The 18477-nt window shown below is 60.7% G+C and overlaps 1 protein-coding gene across 1 annotated transcript; it reads left to right on the top strand.

The window, feature by feature from the left end:
• Positions 1-1221: 1221 nt before the first annotated feature.
• On the top strand, positions 1222-17781 carry MNT (MAX network transcriptional repressor). The gene is made up of 6 exons (XM_045773667.2): positions 1222-1847; positions 7107-7686; positions 8284-8325; positions 8466-8577; positions 13671-13863; positions 14002-17781. Exons 1-6 carry the CDS (start codon positions 1775-1777, stop codon positions 14757-14759), a joined length of 1758 nt encoding a protein of 585 aa, XP_045629623.1. The 5' UTR covers positions 1222-1774; the 3' UTR covers positions 14760-17781.
• Positions 17782-18477: the final 696 nt, after the last annotated feature.

Genomic DNA, 18477 nt, shown 5'->3' with positions numbered 1-18477 from the left:
CATGCAGGCAGTCTGATATTCCCTCATGATTTTTTTTGAATTGGGTGCCCTGCCCAGAACTGCCTTCAAAAGAGTCGTCCACGGGGTCAAGGATAAATCCTCCTCCCTCCGGGGCCTGCAGCAACTGGAACACTGAGTGACTTTAGAAGTCCTCTTTCATCTCTGGGCCTCAGTTTCCTTATCTGCAAAATGAGAGGATTTGGGTAAGCTGACAAAGGTCTAACTTTCTGATTGTACCCGCACGCGCCCCCAAACACTGGCGCAAGAAGCAGCGGCAGCGAGCGCCAGCCGGTGGGCCCGCCCTCTAGGCGAGCGCGGTCTAGAGCAGACTGAGCGTCCCGACCCCGCGCCCCGCCCGCGGCCTCAGTAGCCTGGCGGCTGGCAGGGCCAGGCTTCCGCCCTCCACGTTGTTGTTCCCGATTTGGGCCCCGCCTCCTCGGTCTGAGTTGCGGACGCCTACCCTTAACTGCCCCCGCCCCGACCCCAGAGCAAAGGGTGGCCTGTGGGCCATCCACATTAGACACGCGTGGACAAAGACAAGAATTGGGGGGAAGAAAAGAGAGAGACTTGGTTTTGAAGGGAGGCTGGTGAAAAGTAAAGGATAGGCCAGGGCACAACTGCAGAATTTCCCTCTCGGCGTTCCACCCTCCGTTAACAGAGGACCCATCCGCACCCACGAATGTGACCGTGTTAGACACTGGCCCTTTAAACAGAAGGCTGGCGGCGCGGGGTGTCCATGTGGAGCTGCTCCATGCCGTGTTGTCCTGCCCGCCCATTGGCCCGCGGCCCGGTGACGTCGCCTAATAGGATGCGAACGCACTGCGGGGGGAGGAACGGAGGCAAAACGCGGAACCGGATCATCACTCCGCTCCCTCGGCTGGTCTCTGGCAGCCTACTGCTGTCAGCTCCGCCCACGGGCGGATCCCCGGGGAATTGCGACAGCCGGGTGGTTGCAGGAATTAGGTCACGTGTGGGTAGGGAGCGGAGACCCAGGGGTCAGGCCCGTCTCTACCATCCTAAGGTTTCCCTGACCTGGAATATCTTTATTTGAGCTAACTTAAGTCTTAAATTTTCCACCCTTCTTTTTCTCCAGCAGGACACACTTCCTTGTGAATGACCGCAACACGCAGCCCTTTGCTCAACTTACGGCTTGCCATCGGGGCGGGGCGAGGAGAAAAAGCGGAAATGCAGGGCGCGAGCAGGGCTGGGTATTCTCCCACCCCCACCCAGGCCACGTGTGCGCGCGCCGTCTATAGTGGGCGGGGCCAGCCCGCTCGGGACCCCGCCCCTCCCTTCCTGAGACGCCGCGGCCCTGCGGGCGGGGGCTCCGGTCCGGGCTTTGGCTGCGGCCCCGGTGTAGTAGCGGGGGCGGCGGCCGGGGGCAGCGCGGCTCCTTCCCTTGTTGTGTGTGTCGGTGCCTCCTCGCCATCTTGTTGCAAAGCCTTTTCTTGTCGGCGGGACTCCCGGGGGCCGCGGGGCGGGAGGCATCAGAGGGGGAAAAAGAGAGGGAGGGGAAGGAGGGAGGCAGTGCCGCCTTTTGTTTTTTTGCATCAAAATTTTTAAAATTTGCAATTTATATTTTGCAAATATTTTGGGAAACATTAATTTTTTCTCTCCGTGCTCTCCTGTTCTTCCCTGCGGAGTGCGCTGCGCCGCCCAGCCCTGTCGCCCCCCGGAGGTGATCCCTCCCTCCTGCCTGCCCGCCAGCCTGACCTGTGCCCGGCTCGCGGGCCGCAGTCTCGGCCCCGGCGCGCCCCCGGCAGCTCTCGGCGCGATGAGCATAGAGACGCTACTGGAGGCGGCCCGCTTCCTGGAATGGCAAGCGCAGCAACAACAGAGAGCACGTGGTGAGCGGCCGGGCTGGGCCCCTGGGGCACCGGGGAAGGGGAGACGAGCGACCCTGGCCCCTGAACCCACGCGAAACCGCGGGCAGGACCCCTTCCCGGGCGGCCGGCGAAGCCGGGCAGCGCAAGGTTCCGCACAAGAGCCGCCGCCCGGGGAGAAGTGTTGGGGGCAGTAAAATTAATTAATGAATTCATTAACGTGCAGTGAGGGACCCGGCTCCTGTGGGCGCCACCTCAGCTGCCTGCCACCCCGTGTGCACCTTTTGTGGGGGCTCCTTTCGCGTGGGCCAGCGGTGCCCTCGGCAGCGCTGAGGATGTGTGAGCCGGTGGGGGGTGGGGGGGTGGGGTGCGGAATGGTGTTGCGTGGGGGTGGCAGACCCGCGTGTGCGTGCGTGTGTGCACGGGGGATGTGTGATGTGAGCCTCGAGAGCGGATGAACGGACGTGTACACGGGCGAGTGTATAGTGCACACGAGTGGGCGTGTGTGTAACGGAATGGGGGGTGGGAATTACTCTACGCCGAGCAGCTCCCCGGCTTCCCTGGCCCTGTGGGGAGGGTGCGGGGGGCGCTCCCGGCCGATCTACGCGCCGCTTGGGGCGGAGGCGGCCTTTGCAGAATGAAATGACATCGCGTGTCTTATGATCCTGGCCAGCCCCGCCTGACCCCGCCTCTCAGAGCTGGGCTGGGTCGCGCTTCAGGGGTTTGGGTGAGAGCTGGGCTGATCGGGTGTCTGCGAAACGGCCCGCAGGTCGCTGGGGGCAGTCCCCGGGCCCCCCTTGCTGCGCCCCACTTTAGCCGGTGTGGAATGTGGCGTGTCTGCGCCTTCCAAACCCGCTCTCGGCTGGAATGTTGCGTGTGCCTGCGTTCCAAGCCCGTTGGTTACACCGGGTGGTGACGTGGACGGGCCCCGCCTCCGACCACGTGCACGGGGGACACTCCCGCTGGGGACCGGGCGGTCCAGCCCCTCCCAGCTGCCTCGCGCTCGGTCGGGGGCGGGGCCTGGGCGGGGCTGGCGAGTGGCCTTGCGCCGGGTTGGGCCCTGGCTCCGGCCGCCGGGCACCTCCCAGGGAGAGCCTGTGGGCTGGAAGGAGGAGCCTAGGAGCTCACCTGTCCGTTCTCGCCCCAACCTCCTGTTTTTGATTCTGGGGCGAGGGAAACCCTCTGAATTGCAGGGCGACAGGACATTTAGAGCGCACATATTCCCACTGACGTTTTGGGGAACGTTCTCACCAGGACCTCCTGGCAGTACCCCTAGCCACATTGTGGAATAAGCCAGGCTGAGAAGGGGCAAACTTTGGCGTTCCCTTGACAGGAAACAAGGATTTCAGATGCTTCCCATCCCGCCCGCCCTGTCGGTGGTCCCCAGCTTCAGGGTGCTGCAGGAATAGGGGTTAGAAGAAAAGACCTCTGTTTCCCGGACCATTGCGAGGGCCTCGGCCCTGGATCGGTGTGTGTGCAGTATCCGGGGACTTATGTCCCCTCCAGCCTCCCCTCCCCCTCCAGCCTTCCCTCCCCAGCCCTTCTGCCGGGTTCGTTGTGGTGGAGAGAGTGCTTCGCCCTCCTTTCCTTTCTCTCTGCCTATTGTTGCTTCAGTGATGAGTCATGCAGGAGGTAGTAGTGTGTGTTGTGTGCGCGCGCGCCCTGCAGCTTTTGCCGCGGCCGCGGCGGCGGCGGGGGTGGGGTGGGGGGAGCGGCAGCGGGCCAGGGGCGGGGGAGCGGCGGGTCCGCCCGGCCTAGTCCGTCGACCGGCCTCTCAAGGTCAGGAGTCACTCGAGATCTTTGAGACTGAGATGCTTGCGTTTTGCGGAATTGATGGGCCGGGACATCAGGCTGCGTGCCCCTCCCCATTACCTTTGGGGTCCCGAGCAGGGTCACAGGGCTGGTGGTGACCGAGAATGTCCTGTTTGCGGGCGCAGCGCAAAGGGGGCGAGGGGAGGGGGGTGCGTGCACAAGAATTGGAGACTTGAGTCACCTGCTGCCATCATCAACAGTGCAGTTCAGGAGTACCTATTGTGTCCTTGCTGTGTATCAGGCACGGTGCTGGAAGTGAACAGGGTTGACCCTGCTTTTTCCCCACCGGAACACTCACTTCACTTTCACTTTGCCCTCAGGCTGATTGGTCTTATGGGGAGGGAGGGGAGAAGACCCTTTCTCCCCCACCCTTTCCAAAATATCAAGTCCGCAGCAGTCAGTAAGAAGGACAGGGGAATGTGAAGGAGCCTGGGAATGGTTCTCTCCTAAGTTGCAGAGCCCTGCCCCTCCCACAGGTGGTGAGAACTGGGGCAGGGAGCTGAGTAGAGGCCCAGTTTAACTGACCAGTCACAGCTCCTTCTTGGTGGGGCCAGAGGTCTTAGGGGATGGATGGTGCAAAGCCAGATCCGCTCCAGAAGCTCACGTGCAGATGGCTGCACTTAGCCGCACCGCTTTCATCTCAGATTCATTTTGCCCCCTCCTTGAGGTTCTGACCTCTGACTTGGGGTGGGGACAGTGGGAGAGAAGGGGTTGTGTGTGGACCTGCCAACTAGAACTGCCTTCCTGGGTATGCACCTGAGGAGCAGCTCTGAACACGGATCCTCTTGTCCACAACCCCTTTCAATTTCAAGGGTGGGTTTCCTGACCTAGACCAACCATATTGCTCCCATGATGCACCTGAGGATGTGTGTGCACATGTATGTGAGAGGGAAGAAGTGGTCAGCGGGAGGGCTTGGTCATTTCCAGCATTCATGGAGGTGGTTCATATGGGACCCTCTTCTACCTGACCGAGTCATATCCTGGGGGCTGCCTTAGGCACCAAGTTCCCTCTTAGCCTGCAGAAGGGCAGAACTCCCCCTGACCACTGGGGGCTACCGAATATAGACTCCTCAGGCCCCAGGCCTGTGCCTGCTGTGGCCCCTGAATCACTCCAGACGTGTCATGCTAAATTCTCTGGGGCCAGCCTCGTGTGTATGTTTGGGAGTGGGAGAGGGAGTGCACCCCTGGGTGCCACAGAGAGTTCTTTTACAGAGCCTGGATCTGTTCTGTTCCTGAGGGAGTCCCCCTAGTGACTGCCAGTTTGCTCCGCAGGGCATAGGAGGAGGGTCAGTGCCGGGTGAGGAGGAGGCAGGGAGCTTTGGTGGGCTGGGTCTGGCCTGGGACACCCCTCTTCACCACCAGTCAAGATTTTTCATGCTGATCCAGGTGTGATACAGCCTGGCCATTCACCTGGGTGCTTCCTGGCACCTGTGAGGCATACCTGCCTGACCTTGGAAGAGAGAGGGTAGGTGAGAAGGAGGTTGCCATCTCCTGGATGAGCTGTGGAGTTGCTTTAAAATATGGGGAATATGAGGTTTACTTTGAGTCTGGGTTACCAGGGCACCTGTTCTTGGGGCTTGGTACCCTCTCTGTCCCACCCTGCTAATGGGAGAGTGGAACCCTGTCCCGAAGCCAATGAAAAGTTTGAGTCCTGGCTCAAAGGAATGAAGGTGGGCTGTGTTGGACCCTGGAGCTCAGGGGAAGGGGATGGGCTGGGGGGAGGTGGGGAGCAGTGTGGGGGGTGGACTGGGTAGCTGATAGGTGGAACTCGCAGACTTCTCTGCCAGTGTGGTCTCTGGGAAGCTGGAGTGCAGACAGCTGGTTTTCTCTGGGGCTGTAACATAAGCCAGTGCGCCTGGGAAGGCCAGGGAGAGCGCTCCCCTCATTGGAGCAGGCCTGGCAGCTCCCCTTCCTGAAGGGCAGGGGAGCCACGGAAGAGGCCTGTGCTGCTGGGAAACCGCCGAGCGCTTCCCCTCACATAACACTGCTCTACTTCCTCCTTTGGCCTCTTCTCCCCTGCAGGAGGGAGGAGCTTGGAGCAGGCCTGGCTCACGCTCACTTTGTTGGTTGGCCTAAGGGCCCTGAGCCCCAAAGACCAGTGGGGGGTTGATGCCCTTCTCTGTAGGGGGCTCTTAGCCCACCTGGTCCTCCAGCCCCACCCCTTGTGGGGTGGTATGTTTGGGGCGTGTCTGCCAGCTACTGCTGTCAGCTCAGTTAGTCAGCAGTGTGGCCCATCCCAGACAGCAGGAGGGCTGGTTGACCAGCCTGCTCTCTGGCCTGGGGGCTACAGCTGCTCCCCAGGGCCCCTGCCCAGCCCTGTAGCCAGGGAACCGGAATGGTGGGGCCTGGAGAGCGCGGGCAGGGTGGAGATGGAGAGGTGCTTCTGGCTCAGGAAGGGCCCTCCCCTTCCCCTGGTCGCAGCCAGCCCCAGAGCAGGCCTCTCCTTACAGTAGGGCTTTCGCAGAGATGCTGAATGGACAGGTGCAAGGCTGCCTTCTTTCCTTTCTGCCTGCCTCTTACAGCTTTCTGGCTGTGCTGCTGGTGGTGGGGACGGAGGGTGGGGAGAAGATTTGGGATCAATGAGTTTTAGCACCACAAAGGGCAGAGAAGGACTGAATGTGTTTTGTGTGGTCCCTGAGGACCAGACACTGGGACCTGGCCTGGGACTCCTGGGCCTGATGTCCTCATGTGTAAACTAAAGGTGGTGTCCTTGCCCTGCCTGTGGCACGGACTCTCATGAGGATCCAGGGTGTGTGTGGGTGTGTGTGTACAGACGCCTAGTGAGCATGTGCTAACACAGCAGGTATGGGCATCCACCGGGTGTCAGGATTCCTGGCTGGGTCTGGTTTCAGTTTTACATGTGACTTGCTCTGTGACCCTCAACAAGTCACTTTGCCTCTCTGAGCTCATTTATTTCATCTTGAAATGAAGATGCTGCCTGCCCTCTGGAAGGTACTTGGTAAATACTGTTGAAGGCCTTCCCCAGAAGCTATGATCTGTCTACCCCTCCTCCATTCTCCTCTGGTGGTGTGTGAGGTCTTTCGCTGACTGACCTCTGCCCACCTCAGCCTTGTTGTTCCTGAACTCCCTGCACCAGCCTAACCCCTCAACCTTCAAGTTGCCAGGCCTCCGGCATCCTCTCTGACAGCTCCTGCTCTTTCTACAGCCCCTCTCCTCTCCCAGCCTGGACCATTCTCCTCCGTTACTTGTCCTCCCCCTCATCCCCTAGGCCTTGGATCCCCCAAAGGTGGAGACCAGGTGTGTTTTAATTGTTCGCTGCTGTGCCCCCGGCGCTTAGTCCCAGCGCCTGGCCGGGTGTGGATGGATATTTGTGGTTCCTCGGGCTGAGCAAGCTTGTCAGTGAGCACTGACCGGGACAGGGTCGGAGGGCGCATTACGGTTGGAGACTTCAGAAGCTGGAGCCCAGGACTGTTGGCCCACTGAGAACCCCCTTGTGTTCTCTCTGCGTAGAGGAGCAGGAGCGGCTTCGCTTGGAGCGGGAGAGGGAGCAGGAGCAGAAGAAGGCCAGCAGCCTGGCCAGGCTGGCCCGTGCCCTGCCTGTGGAGGAACCCCGCACTGAAGCGCCACCCCTACCTCTGTCCCCACCGGCACCCCCACCGGCACCCCCACCCCCACTTGCCACCCCCACCCCGCTGACTGTCATTCCTATTCCAGTAGTGACCAACTCTGCTCAGCCTCTGCCCCCGCCCCCACCACTGCCTCCTGCAGCCCAGCCTTTGCCTCTGGCGCCTCGCCAGCCAGCCCTGGTTAGCACCCCCGGACTCAGCATTAAGGAGTCTGCTCCCTTGCCCACCAGGCCACAGGTGCCCAACCCTGCTCCCCTGCTGCCGGACTCCAAGACCACCCTTCCGCCCACTGGCAGCCCCAAGCCTTTGCAGCCCCTCCCCACACCCATCCTGACCATAGCACCTCACCCTGGAGTTCAGCCCCAGCTGGCCCCCCAGCAGCCACCTCCACCCACTCTTGGGACCCTGAAGTTGGCACCAGCTGAAGAAGTCAAATCCAGCGAACAGAAGAAGAGGCCTGGGGGGTGAGTGAGGTGTGGCAGAGTCTGGGCTGGTGGGACAGAGAACTGCCCACATTCTGGGCTGTGTGTGCAAGAGAAAGCCCCTCCTAAGCTCATCCTTCAAAGCCCTGTCCTACCTCCCCAACTGGGAAGCATCCTACAATGTTTGGACAGTTCTCACTGTGCCTGTGCCCATCCCCACCCAGGGAGTGGGGAATGGCCATTGCCCTCTGTTGTTGTCAGGCTTCTGTGTTCTCTGACCCCCTCAAGGATGGGCCGATGGCATTTCCAGGCCTTTGGACAGAGTATTGGATTGGGGATCTCTTGGGTGAGGGCTGGGGTCAACTGGCTATTTCTGTGAGCCCCAGGAGGCCTTCTGCCTCCTCAGAGGTGGGCAAGGGCAGGATGGCGAGTTAAAGAGGATTGTGAATTATGAGCATACATGTGCCCTCCAGGGGATATACGCGCCTCCGCACAGGGTGAACATCTCCCAATGCTGCTTTGTATAGAGAATCTGGGGAGCAAACCGCCTGTGGCATTTGGGGAGTGGGGGCAGGGGGCAGGAAGGCTACCTGATTGGGCCCTCCCCCTGAACCTCCTTCCTGTCTGTCTGGGTTTCAGGATCGGAACCAGAGAAGTCCACAACAAATTGGAGAAGAACAGGTGTGTGTGCGTGCGTGTGTGTCTCTGGGCCCGCCCCGCCCCCTACCGGGACCGGTCCCACCCTTGATCCCCCAAGCTCTCCTGGGGCCTTCCCCCCGCCCCCCAGGCGCTGGCTAACCAGCGCCACTCCCTCTCCCCAGGAGGGCCCATCTGAAGGAATGCTTTGAGACACTGAAGCGCAACATCCCCAACGTGGACGACAAGAAGACGTCGAATCTGAGTGTGCTGCGGACGGCGCTGCGGTACATCCAGGTATGGGGGAGGGAAGCACCGCCGAGAGGAGGGCGGGCCTTGGCCGCAGCGCCAGCTTCTTCCCCTCTCCCGCCCTCCCTCTTCGCCTCTCCGCGGCCCCGCCCCGCCCCGCCCCGCCCCGCCCTCGCTCCCTCTCCGGCTCCCCCGCCCGCCTCCACGCGGGCGCTGAGCACATGGCCCGGCTGACGTCAGCGGGGCTCCCCGCCCGCGAGGGGGCGGGGGGACGGGCGCGCGTGCGCGGGGGAGGGCGGCCGTGGCGTTCCCCTCTCCCCCTTCCCCCACCGGGCCGCCCTGCGGAGCCCCGCCATCTGCACCGCCCGCGCAGCTCGGTTTTCAGACCGGGTGCCCGGGTCTGCGTTACCCCCTGAGGCTGTTAGTGCCCCCGCGGGTGAGAAGGGCGTGGAGTGGCCCCGGCGCCTCCACCTCTCCCGCAGTGCCTGGGCGGGAACCCGGACTCGACCCGAGAGTCTGTCGCTCTCGGTGGGGTGGGGACTCCCCAGGGCGTGGCTCCTTGGAGACGGCGGCGCGCCGGTGAGGCCCCCCCCCCCGCCCCGATCCCAGAATGATTAAGATCCTTCCAGTGAGAGCATTGAGGTACCACGACTCGAGTTTGGGTGTTAAACCTGGAGGCTGGGGAAACATGGTGGTCTGGGTGACCAGAACAGTGCTGGGGTCACCGAACCTTTAAAAATTAAGCTTTTCTCCTGCCTGGGTTTTTAAAAGCCCCTTTTCAAGGGGCCCTCCTGGCCGTGTGTTCCTCCCCCCTTTGGGCACTGGCTTCCCTACGCAGTACGGGGTGGGGGGCACCCGCCAGATAAGACAGTTGCCATGACGGCCCCGTGTCTCGGTTTCCCTGGAAACCGGCCGAGGCTTCCGCGTGCCGGGAATGAGGCTGTGGGGGTGGGGCGGGCGGCCACGCTCGGCTGCCGCGGAGACGGAGTCGGAACCGAGCCGTTGGGGAGTGGGAGGGACTTAGCGCTCCCTGCCCGTGCGGGGTGGGGGCGGAGGAAGCTTGGGGTCTCCCTGTCGGCGCGCTGGGGCACTTGGGGGGGGGCGGCCGGGCAGCGCCAAGGTCCCCGTGGGCGCGTGGGGGGGGGGCAGTGAGGATCCGACCGAGGTGTGGGCCAGAGGCGTGGCCCCACCCCTCCCCCGGCCAAGACTACGGGGTCACAGCCCTGAGGTAACCGGAGCCTGACTCGTTCGGGGGGCGGAGGCGCTGCTACGCGACTGCTCCCAGCCGGCGGCTCCCTCCCTGCATCCTGCGAGCGCGCGCCCTTCCGCCCGCCCTGCGGGCGAGGGGGAGTGGCTGGCTTGTCTCCCGGCGGCTTCCCGGCACCCGGGAGGGGCGGGGCCGGGCTCGGGGATTGGCGGGGCCGGGTTGGGGGCGGGGCTTCCCCGCGCCGCGCGGTGGGGTGCCGCGGGCAGGGAGTGACGCTGCAAAGCCGGGTCCGCGTGGGTGCGCGCGTGCTCCGAGAGGGGCGGGGCCTTGCTTGCGGCCTGTCTGGCCTCGGAGGAGGAGGGGCCCGAGGGGTGGGGATTGGAGGGTCCCCAGGAGGCTTACTTCTGACGTGTTTTTGTAGAACTTGGTCTTGAGAATATTGTTTTTTCAGTCATTCACAGTTACACGGCCGAGGAGCAAATCCTTGTCCAAATGCTGTAACGTTTTCTGTGACGTTTACTGCCATTTTGCTAAATAGGAAAAAAATAGTATCTTCATCATGAGGGTGTTAGGATTCTTTCTCTATAAATACCAATTTAACAGCAATTACTGAGACATTGAAAGGATGAAATAGCACATTCCACTTTATAGACACATACTTAGGGGGTCCTTGTTTGCATGACATCTGGATTTGAAAATAAATTAGAAATAGAGACTCAGTAGAACCAGCAGCCATGGGCCTGCCTGGGCTGAGTAGGCAGCGAGGTGTACCCAGGCTCTTCCTAAGAGATATTTGTCCTGGGGCTGGCAATGGAAGCAGAAATAGGAAACTTACAAGGCTTTCTAATTCCTTAACCTCACTCATTTGTTTATTCATTTAGGTACTTTGGACAGCTCTGTGTCTGATGCTGAGAGTAAAGCAGGGAGCAAGGAAAAAAATGCGGGACTCCGTCTTCATAGGGTTAGTCTTGGTGGCAGGTTATAAAAAAGGACTGTGCCTTGAGGACATAATAGGGACAGGGATCACAGACTCTGTTCTAGGGAGTGAGGGACGTTGTTGCTGAGGAAGGGGCATTCCAGCTGAGACCTGAAGGTTTCAGGGTGACCTACGCAAAGCAGAGGGCGGAAGGCTCAGCGCAGGCCAAAATTTCTCCAGCGGGGGGAGCAGGATGCAGTTTTGGAAGTTAAAGGTGGTCATGAGGGTTGCCGTGTAGTTGCCGTGTAGAGATGGGGGGCGGCAGGGCACTAGATGGGAGTCGAAAGGGAGTAGGAGAGAAACCACGTTAGCAGTGTAGACTGAAGGCTTTGGGTGTGTGCTGAGGTGGGAAGGCTGTAGCCCCCAGGCAGACTCAGAGTGGCTTGGAGGTGCTAAAGGATTTGAAGAAAGCCACACTGAAGTGCACAAAAACAGGAAGAGGACGAGGCAGGTACCAAACTGTGCATCCAGGGAGTCTTAGGAAATGTGTTTAAAGTGAAGCAATGTGGACAAAAGCTAGACCCTGGGGAAACTTTCCAGGGGCCTCTAGGCCTGTGGAGAGCTGGGCTAGTTAAGAAAAAGAGGGCTTGACCTCTGAGTTTCTCCCGGAGCCAGAAATCTACTCTCCCTACTGGTGGGTAGAGTTCAGGACGGCCACTCCAGCCCCCTGCAGCCAGGTTCAAGTGAGAGCTGACTCACCACAGGCCCCATCATTGCTATGGCCTCATCTGATGTCATGTCCAGCACTGGCCTCTCAGGGTAGAGCCAGGTGAGAAGCCAGATGTGTGTGTGTGTGTGTGTGTGTGTGTGTGTGTGTGTGCGCGCGCGCACGTGCCTGTGTGTAAGAGAGGGATCTTTCTGGCAGAGCTGTGGAGAGAAGCAGGTTAAATCTCAAAAGCCAGGATGTAGAGGGGGTTGTGTATGGCCTAGGACTACCAGCAGAATTGTAAAGCTACCAGGTTTCAGGCCAGAACAAAGTACGGTTGTGTCTGGGTTATGTGTTGCAGCCACTAATGGTTTGAGGCATTTCTGCTGGTGAGGTCAGAAGTACAAGGAGTTTGGGGCTATAGGAGGGAGTGGGTGAAGTTGGGGATATTGCCATACCAAGGAGGGGCAAGTGAACAGTCAGGCTGCTGTGAAACTGCTCGTAGTAAATAGAATCAGGGGAAACTCGGTCTAATGGGTGACTGACTCTCCTGTGATAAAGGAGAGGGACAAGATAGAGGTGGGAATCCACATGCTCACATACTCACAGATCCTTCCCCTGGGGCTAAGATATGCATAGTTCTGTCCTGGCCGCTGGTAGGGTCAAGGAAAAAAAGCTAAGTATGGAATGGTCTTTGTCTTTACTCACAGCGTTGGACAGGGACAGTGTGTAATGAGGTGGAAAGACAAGACATGAAGTTTTTAGGGGGTCGTCTGAGCCAGTGTCTGATTTAAGTACTGGTAGTCTTCTTAAGTGCGCGAGTGTGGGCTGCCGCATCAGGTAGGGCGCAGGGGCCTGGGATGGGGAAGGGTGGTGGGGGCCCCGGTGTGGGCTTGGAGTACAAGCAGATAAGATGCAGAAGGGCAGGAAAGGAGGATCTGTGTGAGACCGGGTTCAGCGGGGAAAGCCAAGGCGAGCTGGATAGTTCAGTGTGTGCAGGATCAGTGGTTCTGCACCTGCCGTGACCAGCAAGCCTTGGAAGCCCGGAGCTCAGGAGCAGCGCGGGTTCAGGGGCTTCAGGATGCCGCAGGGCAAGTGTCCGTGTTGGGTGGCCTCAGTGCTCATGACGTGCCTGGGCCAAGGAGAGGCTGGCAGCAGGGAGGCCTGCAGGACTTGGAGGAGTCCGTTTAATGAAGCATCAGTCAGAAGGTCGTGGAAGACGGGAGCTGGGGCAGAGGACACAGGCGGGCCTTTTGGAGCTGTAAGTGAGTCTTGTGCGAGGGGGAACTGGAGACACTGCCGAGAGGGGAGGCATGGCGTGCAGCGCCTGTGCGAGGGGTCCCAGCTGCCCGGGGCCTGCGGGACTGAGGCAGGATCGGCTCTGTGGCCAAGGGAGCGCCCTGCTGGTTCTCTTAGTGAGGTGGGTGGTCTCGGTGTCATGAGACGGGCCCAGCCTGGAACGTGTGGTGAAGGACGGAAGTGTCTCCGGTGGCGCTCGGTGTCAGAGGTGCTGTGGAGCCCTTTCTCATTGATCAGTGCGACTCAGCTACAGGTGTGGGAGGAGGGCGCCCGTTCCAGGGCTTGGGGACCCGGCAGCGGCCTGGGCAGTCTGGAGGGCGGCAGGCAGAGTGAAACCGGCCTTGTCGAGAGGCAGCCCAGGGCGGAGCGGAGGGTGCGGAGCCAGCAGCCTGGCATGAACCAGATGGAGGTGGGTAGAGAAGAAATGCAGGGGGTCGGGGGAATCGTGCCACAAAGTCTAAGGAGCATCCTCAGGGACTGAAGTGGAGGAGACTGGGGAATGAGGCTGTGGAGAGAAGGGCAGGATCTTTTGGGGTTCTTTGGGCAATGAGTTCCGAGGAGGGTAGCTTGTGGCATGGCGACTGACAGCGTGGTGTGAGTGATGCCCGGGGCCTCGAGCAGCACTGGAAGTCTGTCTCCCCTTCTGTCCTCTGCAGGATGGAGGGAAGAGGCTGTGGGGAGGGTGGATGGGGCCGGAGGCCGGGAAGCTCCTCGGACAACGTTGATGTGGGTGGAGGCTGGGGCGGGCGTCGATCCTGGGAGGCTGCTGAGCTGCGGCTGCGCTTTCTGTCGGCGGCGCCTGCTGGAGAGCCCGCTGTCCGTAGGACACTGGGCCTCACCGGCTCGGCCACGGACCGGGGCGGGTGTGGTCTGCAGCAGCCCTCTCACTGTGGACCTGCCCCTGGGGGCTGAGTGACCTGGAGACCGGGGTGGCCGTGGGGACAGGGGTGCAGTACTGGGGGCCCTATAGCTCCTGCTCAGGGTACCCTGCGGGCCCTTGCCTCGCTCTCCAGTCTCTGAAGAGGAAGGAGAAGGAATATGAGCATGAGATGGAGCGTCTGGCGCGGGAGAAGATCGCCACACAGCAGCGGCTGACGGAGCTCAAGCATGAGCTGAGCCAGTGGATGGACGTGCTGGAGATTGACCGTGTGCTCCGGCAGACTGGCCAGCCCGAGGACGACCAGGCCTCCACCTCCACAGCCTCTGGTGAGCCCCACCTGCCCCTCCCTGGCCAGGCCCTCACCCCCCAGCTCCAGGTCCCCAGGCCCCAGGGGCATTTACTACTCCAACCTCTTGTTTCCCAAGCCCTTCTGACCTGTCCCTGTCCCCATGTCCCCCCCACAGAGGGTGAGGACAACATAGACGAGGATATGGAGGAGGACCAGGCCGGTCTGGGCCCACCTAAACTGAGCCATCGCCCCCACCCGGAGCTGCCGAAGCCACCGCCCAGCAGCGCCCCCGCACCTCCGCCTCCCCATCCCCACCCCCACTCCCAGCCCGTGGCCCTGTCTCCTGTCCACCTGCCTGGGCAGCAGCCGCCACCACAGCAGAAGACGCCTCTGCCAGCCCCTCCTCCCCCACCGGCTGCCCCTGCCCAGACGCTGGTGCCCGCTCCGGCCCATCTGGTGGCTGCTGCTGGCGGAGGCTCCACGGTCATCGCCCACACGGCCACCACCCACGCCTCAGTCATTCAGACTGTGAACCACGTTCTCCAGGGGCCGGGCGGCAAGCACATCGCCCACATCGCCCCCTCGGCCCCCAGCCCCGCTGTGCAGCTGGCACCTGCCACACCCCCCATCGGCCACATCACGGTGCACCCTGCCACCCTCAACCACGTGGCCCACCTCGGCTCCCAGCTGCCCCTGTATCCACAGCCCGTGGCGGTGAGCCAGCCCGTGGCGGTGAGCCACATTGCCCACACCCTGTCACACCAGCAAGTGAATGGCACAGCCGGGCTGGGTCCCCCGGCCACTGTCATGGCGAAGCCGGCTGTGGGGGCTCAGGTGGTGCACCACCCCCAGCTGGTGGGCCAGACAGTGCTCAACCCTGTGACCATGGTCACCATGCCCTCCTTCCCAGTCAGCACGCTCAAGCTGGCTTGAGGAGGAGGCCACTCAGAGGCCCCCAGTGGGGGCAGGGAGGGGGACCTGTCCCCCGCTCTCCCACCCACCAGCTCCACACATTCCAGCCAGGCCAAGGCCCGCCCCACCCACAGCCACCCCCAGGCCTCCTAGGGGAAGGGGGTGCAGAGACTCTGAGCCAGGGGAGGGAGGGGCCACCCCAGGGAGCTGGGCACAGGGCAGGGGGTTACCCCGCTGCACCCAGACTTGATCAAGTGATGAGACGCTCTGGTGAATGTGCCACTCGTCTGGCCTGGTGCCAGCTCCAGTGCCGTTCCTGCCTCCCCACCGTGTCCCCTGCAACCCGTGCGACGTGGGTGTTGTGTTCTCCCGACTTCCCTGCCCCGCCTGCCTTCCTGTGCTGCTGCTGCTATTGCTCTAGCTGATGAGGTGCCCGGTCCTCTGTGCGGAGCCCGTCTTCTCTTCCCGGGCCTTCGGAGGGGAAAGGGCGTACGGGGCAGAACCGGAGCAGCTCGGCCCAGAAAGCTGGGTGCTGTGGGGGGCTCTTCTTTGAGTACAGGTGACAGACCCTGGGACATGGCTGCTCTGCAGTCTCATCTAGACAGGTGGGCACCCCGACTTAGGGCTCTCTGACCCAGGTGCAGTCACTGATTTGTTACCACAGAAACTAGTTAAGGTGAGTCTCTGCCAACAGCTAAACCCATGCTGTTGCTAAGCTCCCTGAGCCCACCGCCCCACCCCCCAGTCCTTGCCGCTGGACTCCTGACCTCAGGAGGGTAGGCTGAGGGTCGGGGCTGGGGAGGAAAGGTTCGGCTGTCCTACCCCCATGCTGGCCCTCCCCACCACTGGCCTGGGTCTGGACTGAGGGGTGAGCTGCTCTGGACTCCTGTCCCCAACTCTGGGCCTGGCTTTTGGTTTCCCAAAGGCAGAGGGGATGGGGTGCTGTCAGGTTAGCTGCCCTGGTTACCTGGCCTCTGCTCAGTGCTGTACGCTCCCCTGAGGGATGGGTGTGCCTGAGGGCCTCCTGTAGCCTCGAGAAGTGAGCCGCCCTCTGGTCTGGGTTCTAGGAGCCTGAAGCCACACTGCTGAGGCCATCGGGAAGTCAAACCCAAGGGCTGGGCCAGATCCCCAGGCCCCTTCCCTGATGTCCTGGGGGAACCTGTAGCGCAGGGAGGAGGGCTGCTACTTCTGCCCCAACTCGTCTGTCTCTGGCATCATCTCTGTCTTTGCCCTGAGTATCCACTTTTCTCCAGTGGGCTCTTCTGAGTGTGCCACAGCCTTCCTCTGAGGAAGGTCCTTAGTTGGACCTAGGGCAGGGCTGAGCTCGGGGTGGGGAGAAATGAGGGGGCCTGAGTGCAGGGCCTGCTGCTTTCCCTGCTTCCGCCGACGGCTTTGGCTTCTCTTTTTATGTGGGTATTTATTACAAGTGGCCTTGTGTCAGACACACACTCAGTGGTACACACATGCACACTTGGCTCCCTACCAGTGTCCCTAGGTGTGAAGTTCGCTTTGACAGGCAGGGGACAGCGGGAGCGACCTGCAGGAGACTGAGGAGGCTGGCAAAGGTCTTGAGCAGATGTGGACACCTAAGAACTCTCTCAGTTCTTTCCTAGTCCTGGAGACCTCCTAGGGGCCTGTTCTCCTTTGTCTTGCCTGGGATGGGGAAAGGGAAGTCCTCTGGTCGTCCTAGAGGCCCCCAAGAGGGAGCCTCCCACCCACCCCAGCATGGCACTCCCACCCCACAAGCTTGCTGCCTTCCTGCCCCTGCAGCCGCCACCTGCCACCCTGGTTCTTGGAGAAACCAGTTTCTGCTCTCCTGAGTGATGATAACAGCAGAGGGAGCCGGACGGGCGTGGTGCCCGGGGAACGGTCAGAGAAGCATTGGGGAACCTGCCCTCCTTTCAAGCTCTGTTCACCTCCCTGCGTTCTGAGGCCATTCCAGAGTTGAGAGTGTGTCAGCCAGTGGCCTCTCGGGCCCGCACAGATACCTCATCCGCCCGCTCACCGCCCTGCCCCTCCACACCCCTAGCAGTGGGGGCCTTTGAATCTAGTGCCGAATGACTATGTCCAGATTGGTGACGATGGGTGTTGTTGCTGTTGTTTTTATTGTTGTTTGTGAACGCTGTGATGCTGTGTGCCCGAGAGGGCAGCCGCTGCCCAGCCCTTCCTTGGGCATCTCCCCTCTGAGAGCTGTCAGGACCACATCTGTCCTCACCCTGTGGGACCGCCTGCCCCTCCCCTTCCCTAGCCCTTCCAGCCTGGGGGACGCGTGTGTACACACACACACACACACACACACACACACACACACTTTACCTCTCATGCGTGTTTTACTTTTTGATGTTAAGAGTGGCTCACTGGCTGGGAGCCTTTACCTCGGGGAGAGGGGGAGGTTGGTTCCTTGGGGGGCCAAAGAAGGGCAGGGAGTGCCTGGAGGGGAATTAGGGGTCACCATAACCCCTGCTCTCCAGGAACAGCTTCTCCCCCATCCCAGGGTTCCATCCCCATCCCCCAAAGAGGTGGCCCTTGTTTACAGTGAGGACTCGGTCACTGTGTCTCCGTTTCCTGAAATATAAACTGTAGCGACCCCAGACTGTAGAGATTTTTATGTGTTTGGATACATCTGCTGTGTGGGAAAAAAAAAAAAAAACCACCCTACAAAAACCCTAATTTTGTACATATTGTATTTTTACTATTGAACTGTACTCTAGTGGCTGTTCATGCTCCAAGACTTTAGGTATTGAGACATGAATACTATCCATGTAATGAGCACTTGCCTGGAATAAAATATAAAACCGAAATAAACCTGCACTGAAACCAGAGATGGAGCCTCCAGGCTGCAGCATGCGGGGCACTCTGTTGCAGCAGGAGGCCGAGAGCTCTCGGGGAGGACCTCCAGCAAGGAGCGTCGGGGGCCCTACTTACCCTGTTGATGTTTGAGGGGCACGGGTCCTCTGACAGCTTCGGTGCTGGTCAGTGTCAGATTTGGGACCTTCCAGTTCTGATGGCAATGTTCAATCCTAAACAAGCTCTGAGAACAGCAGTTCTGGTCTTCCTCACGCTTCCGTCATCCTTTCTACTTCCTCAAACTCTTCACAAACTCTGTCTTGTCTCATCTGTTAGCACGGTGGAGTCCGTAAGCCAAGAACTAGCCCTGTTCTGGCAGGTGAGGAAGCAGGTTTGAGGTGGCCGAGTGACTTGTTAACAGTCACACAGCTTGGGAGCTTGGGGAGCTGCAGTCAGACTCAACTCCTGCCGAGTTCCCCAGCGTGTGCCACTCTGCCCTGGGGCCTGCAGTAGAGGTGGGGATCCTGAACTTGAGAAAGTTCCAATAGGAAAGGTGGAGGGGGGTGGCCTCGGGATCAGGGCGCAGAAGGGGGAGAGACTTCCTGAGAGGGCATGTGCTGCTGAGTTTGGAAGTCAGGCCAGGTCATCTGGGAAGTCCATAAGGGAAAGGAACAAGAAGAGGAAGAAGTTGGAGGTCAGAACTCAAAGAACCGTGTTCTAAGATGGGCCTGGAAGACCCTGTCCTTTTAACTACATCCCTCCCAGCTGGGGGAAATCAGCCCTTTGGCAGGCTCAGGAGGAACTAGGCAGCCTGCCCCATCCGACGCCCTGACCACACCTTCCCCACTCCCAGCCCCAGCCAGAGGAATGGACTCAGCGTCTCTTCCTGGGAGGAGTTACCCTTAGGGAAGGATGTGGTAGCCACGAATGTCTTGGGGTCCCCTTCTCTGAG

This window comes from Ursus americanus, chromosome 23 (genome assembly GCF_024610735.1).
Source record: "Ursus americanus isolate L20-20 chromosome 23, mUrsAme1.1.p, whole genome shotgun sequence".
NCBI classification, from domain to species: Eukaryota; Metazoa; Chordata; class Mammalia; order Carnivora; family Ursidae; genus Ursus; species Ursus americanus.
The sequence above is the reverse complement of the archived record's forward strand: the minus strand, read 5'-3'. Positions and strand labels throughout refer to the sequence as shown.

Excerpts from the sequence above, each read along its gene's own strand:
- MNT (XM_045773667.2), top strand. The coding sequence starts at position 1,775 with ATGAGCATAGAGACGCTACTGGAGGCGGCCCGCTTCCTGGAATGGCAA. Across the intron at positions 1,848-7,106 it reads GCAACAACAGAGAGCACGTG|AGGAGCAGGAGCGGCTTCGC; the intron begins GTGAGCGGCCGG and ends CTCTCTGCGTAG. Across the intron at positions 8,578-13,670 it reads CGGCGCTGCGGTACATCCAG|TCTCTGAAGAGGAAGGAGAA; the intron begins GTATGGGGGAGG and ends CTCGCTCTCCAG.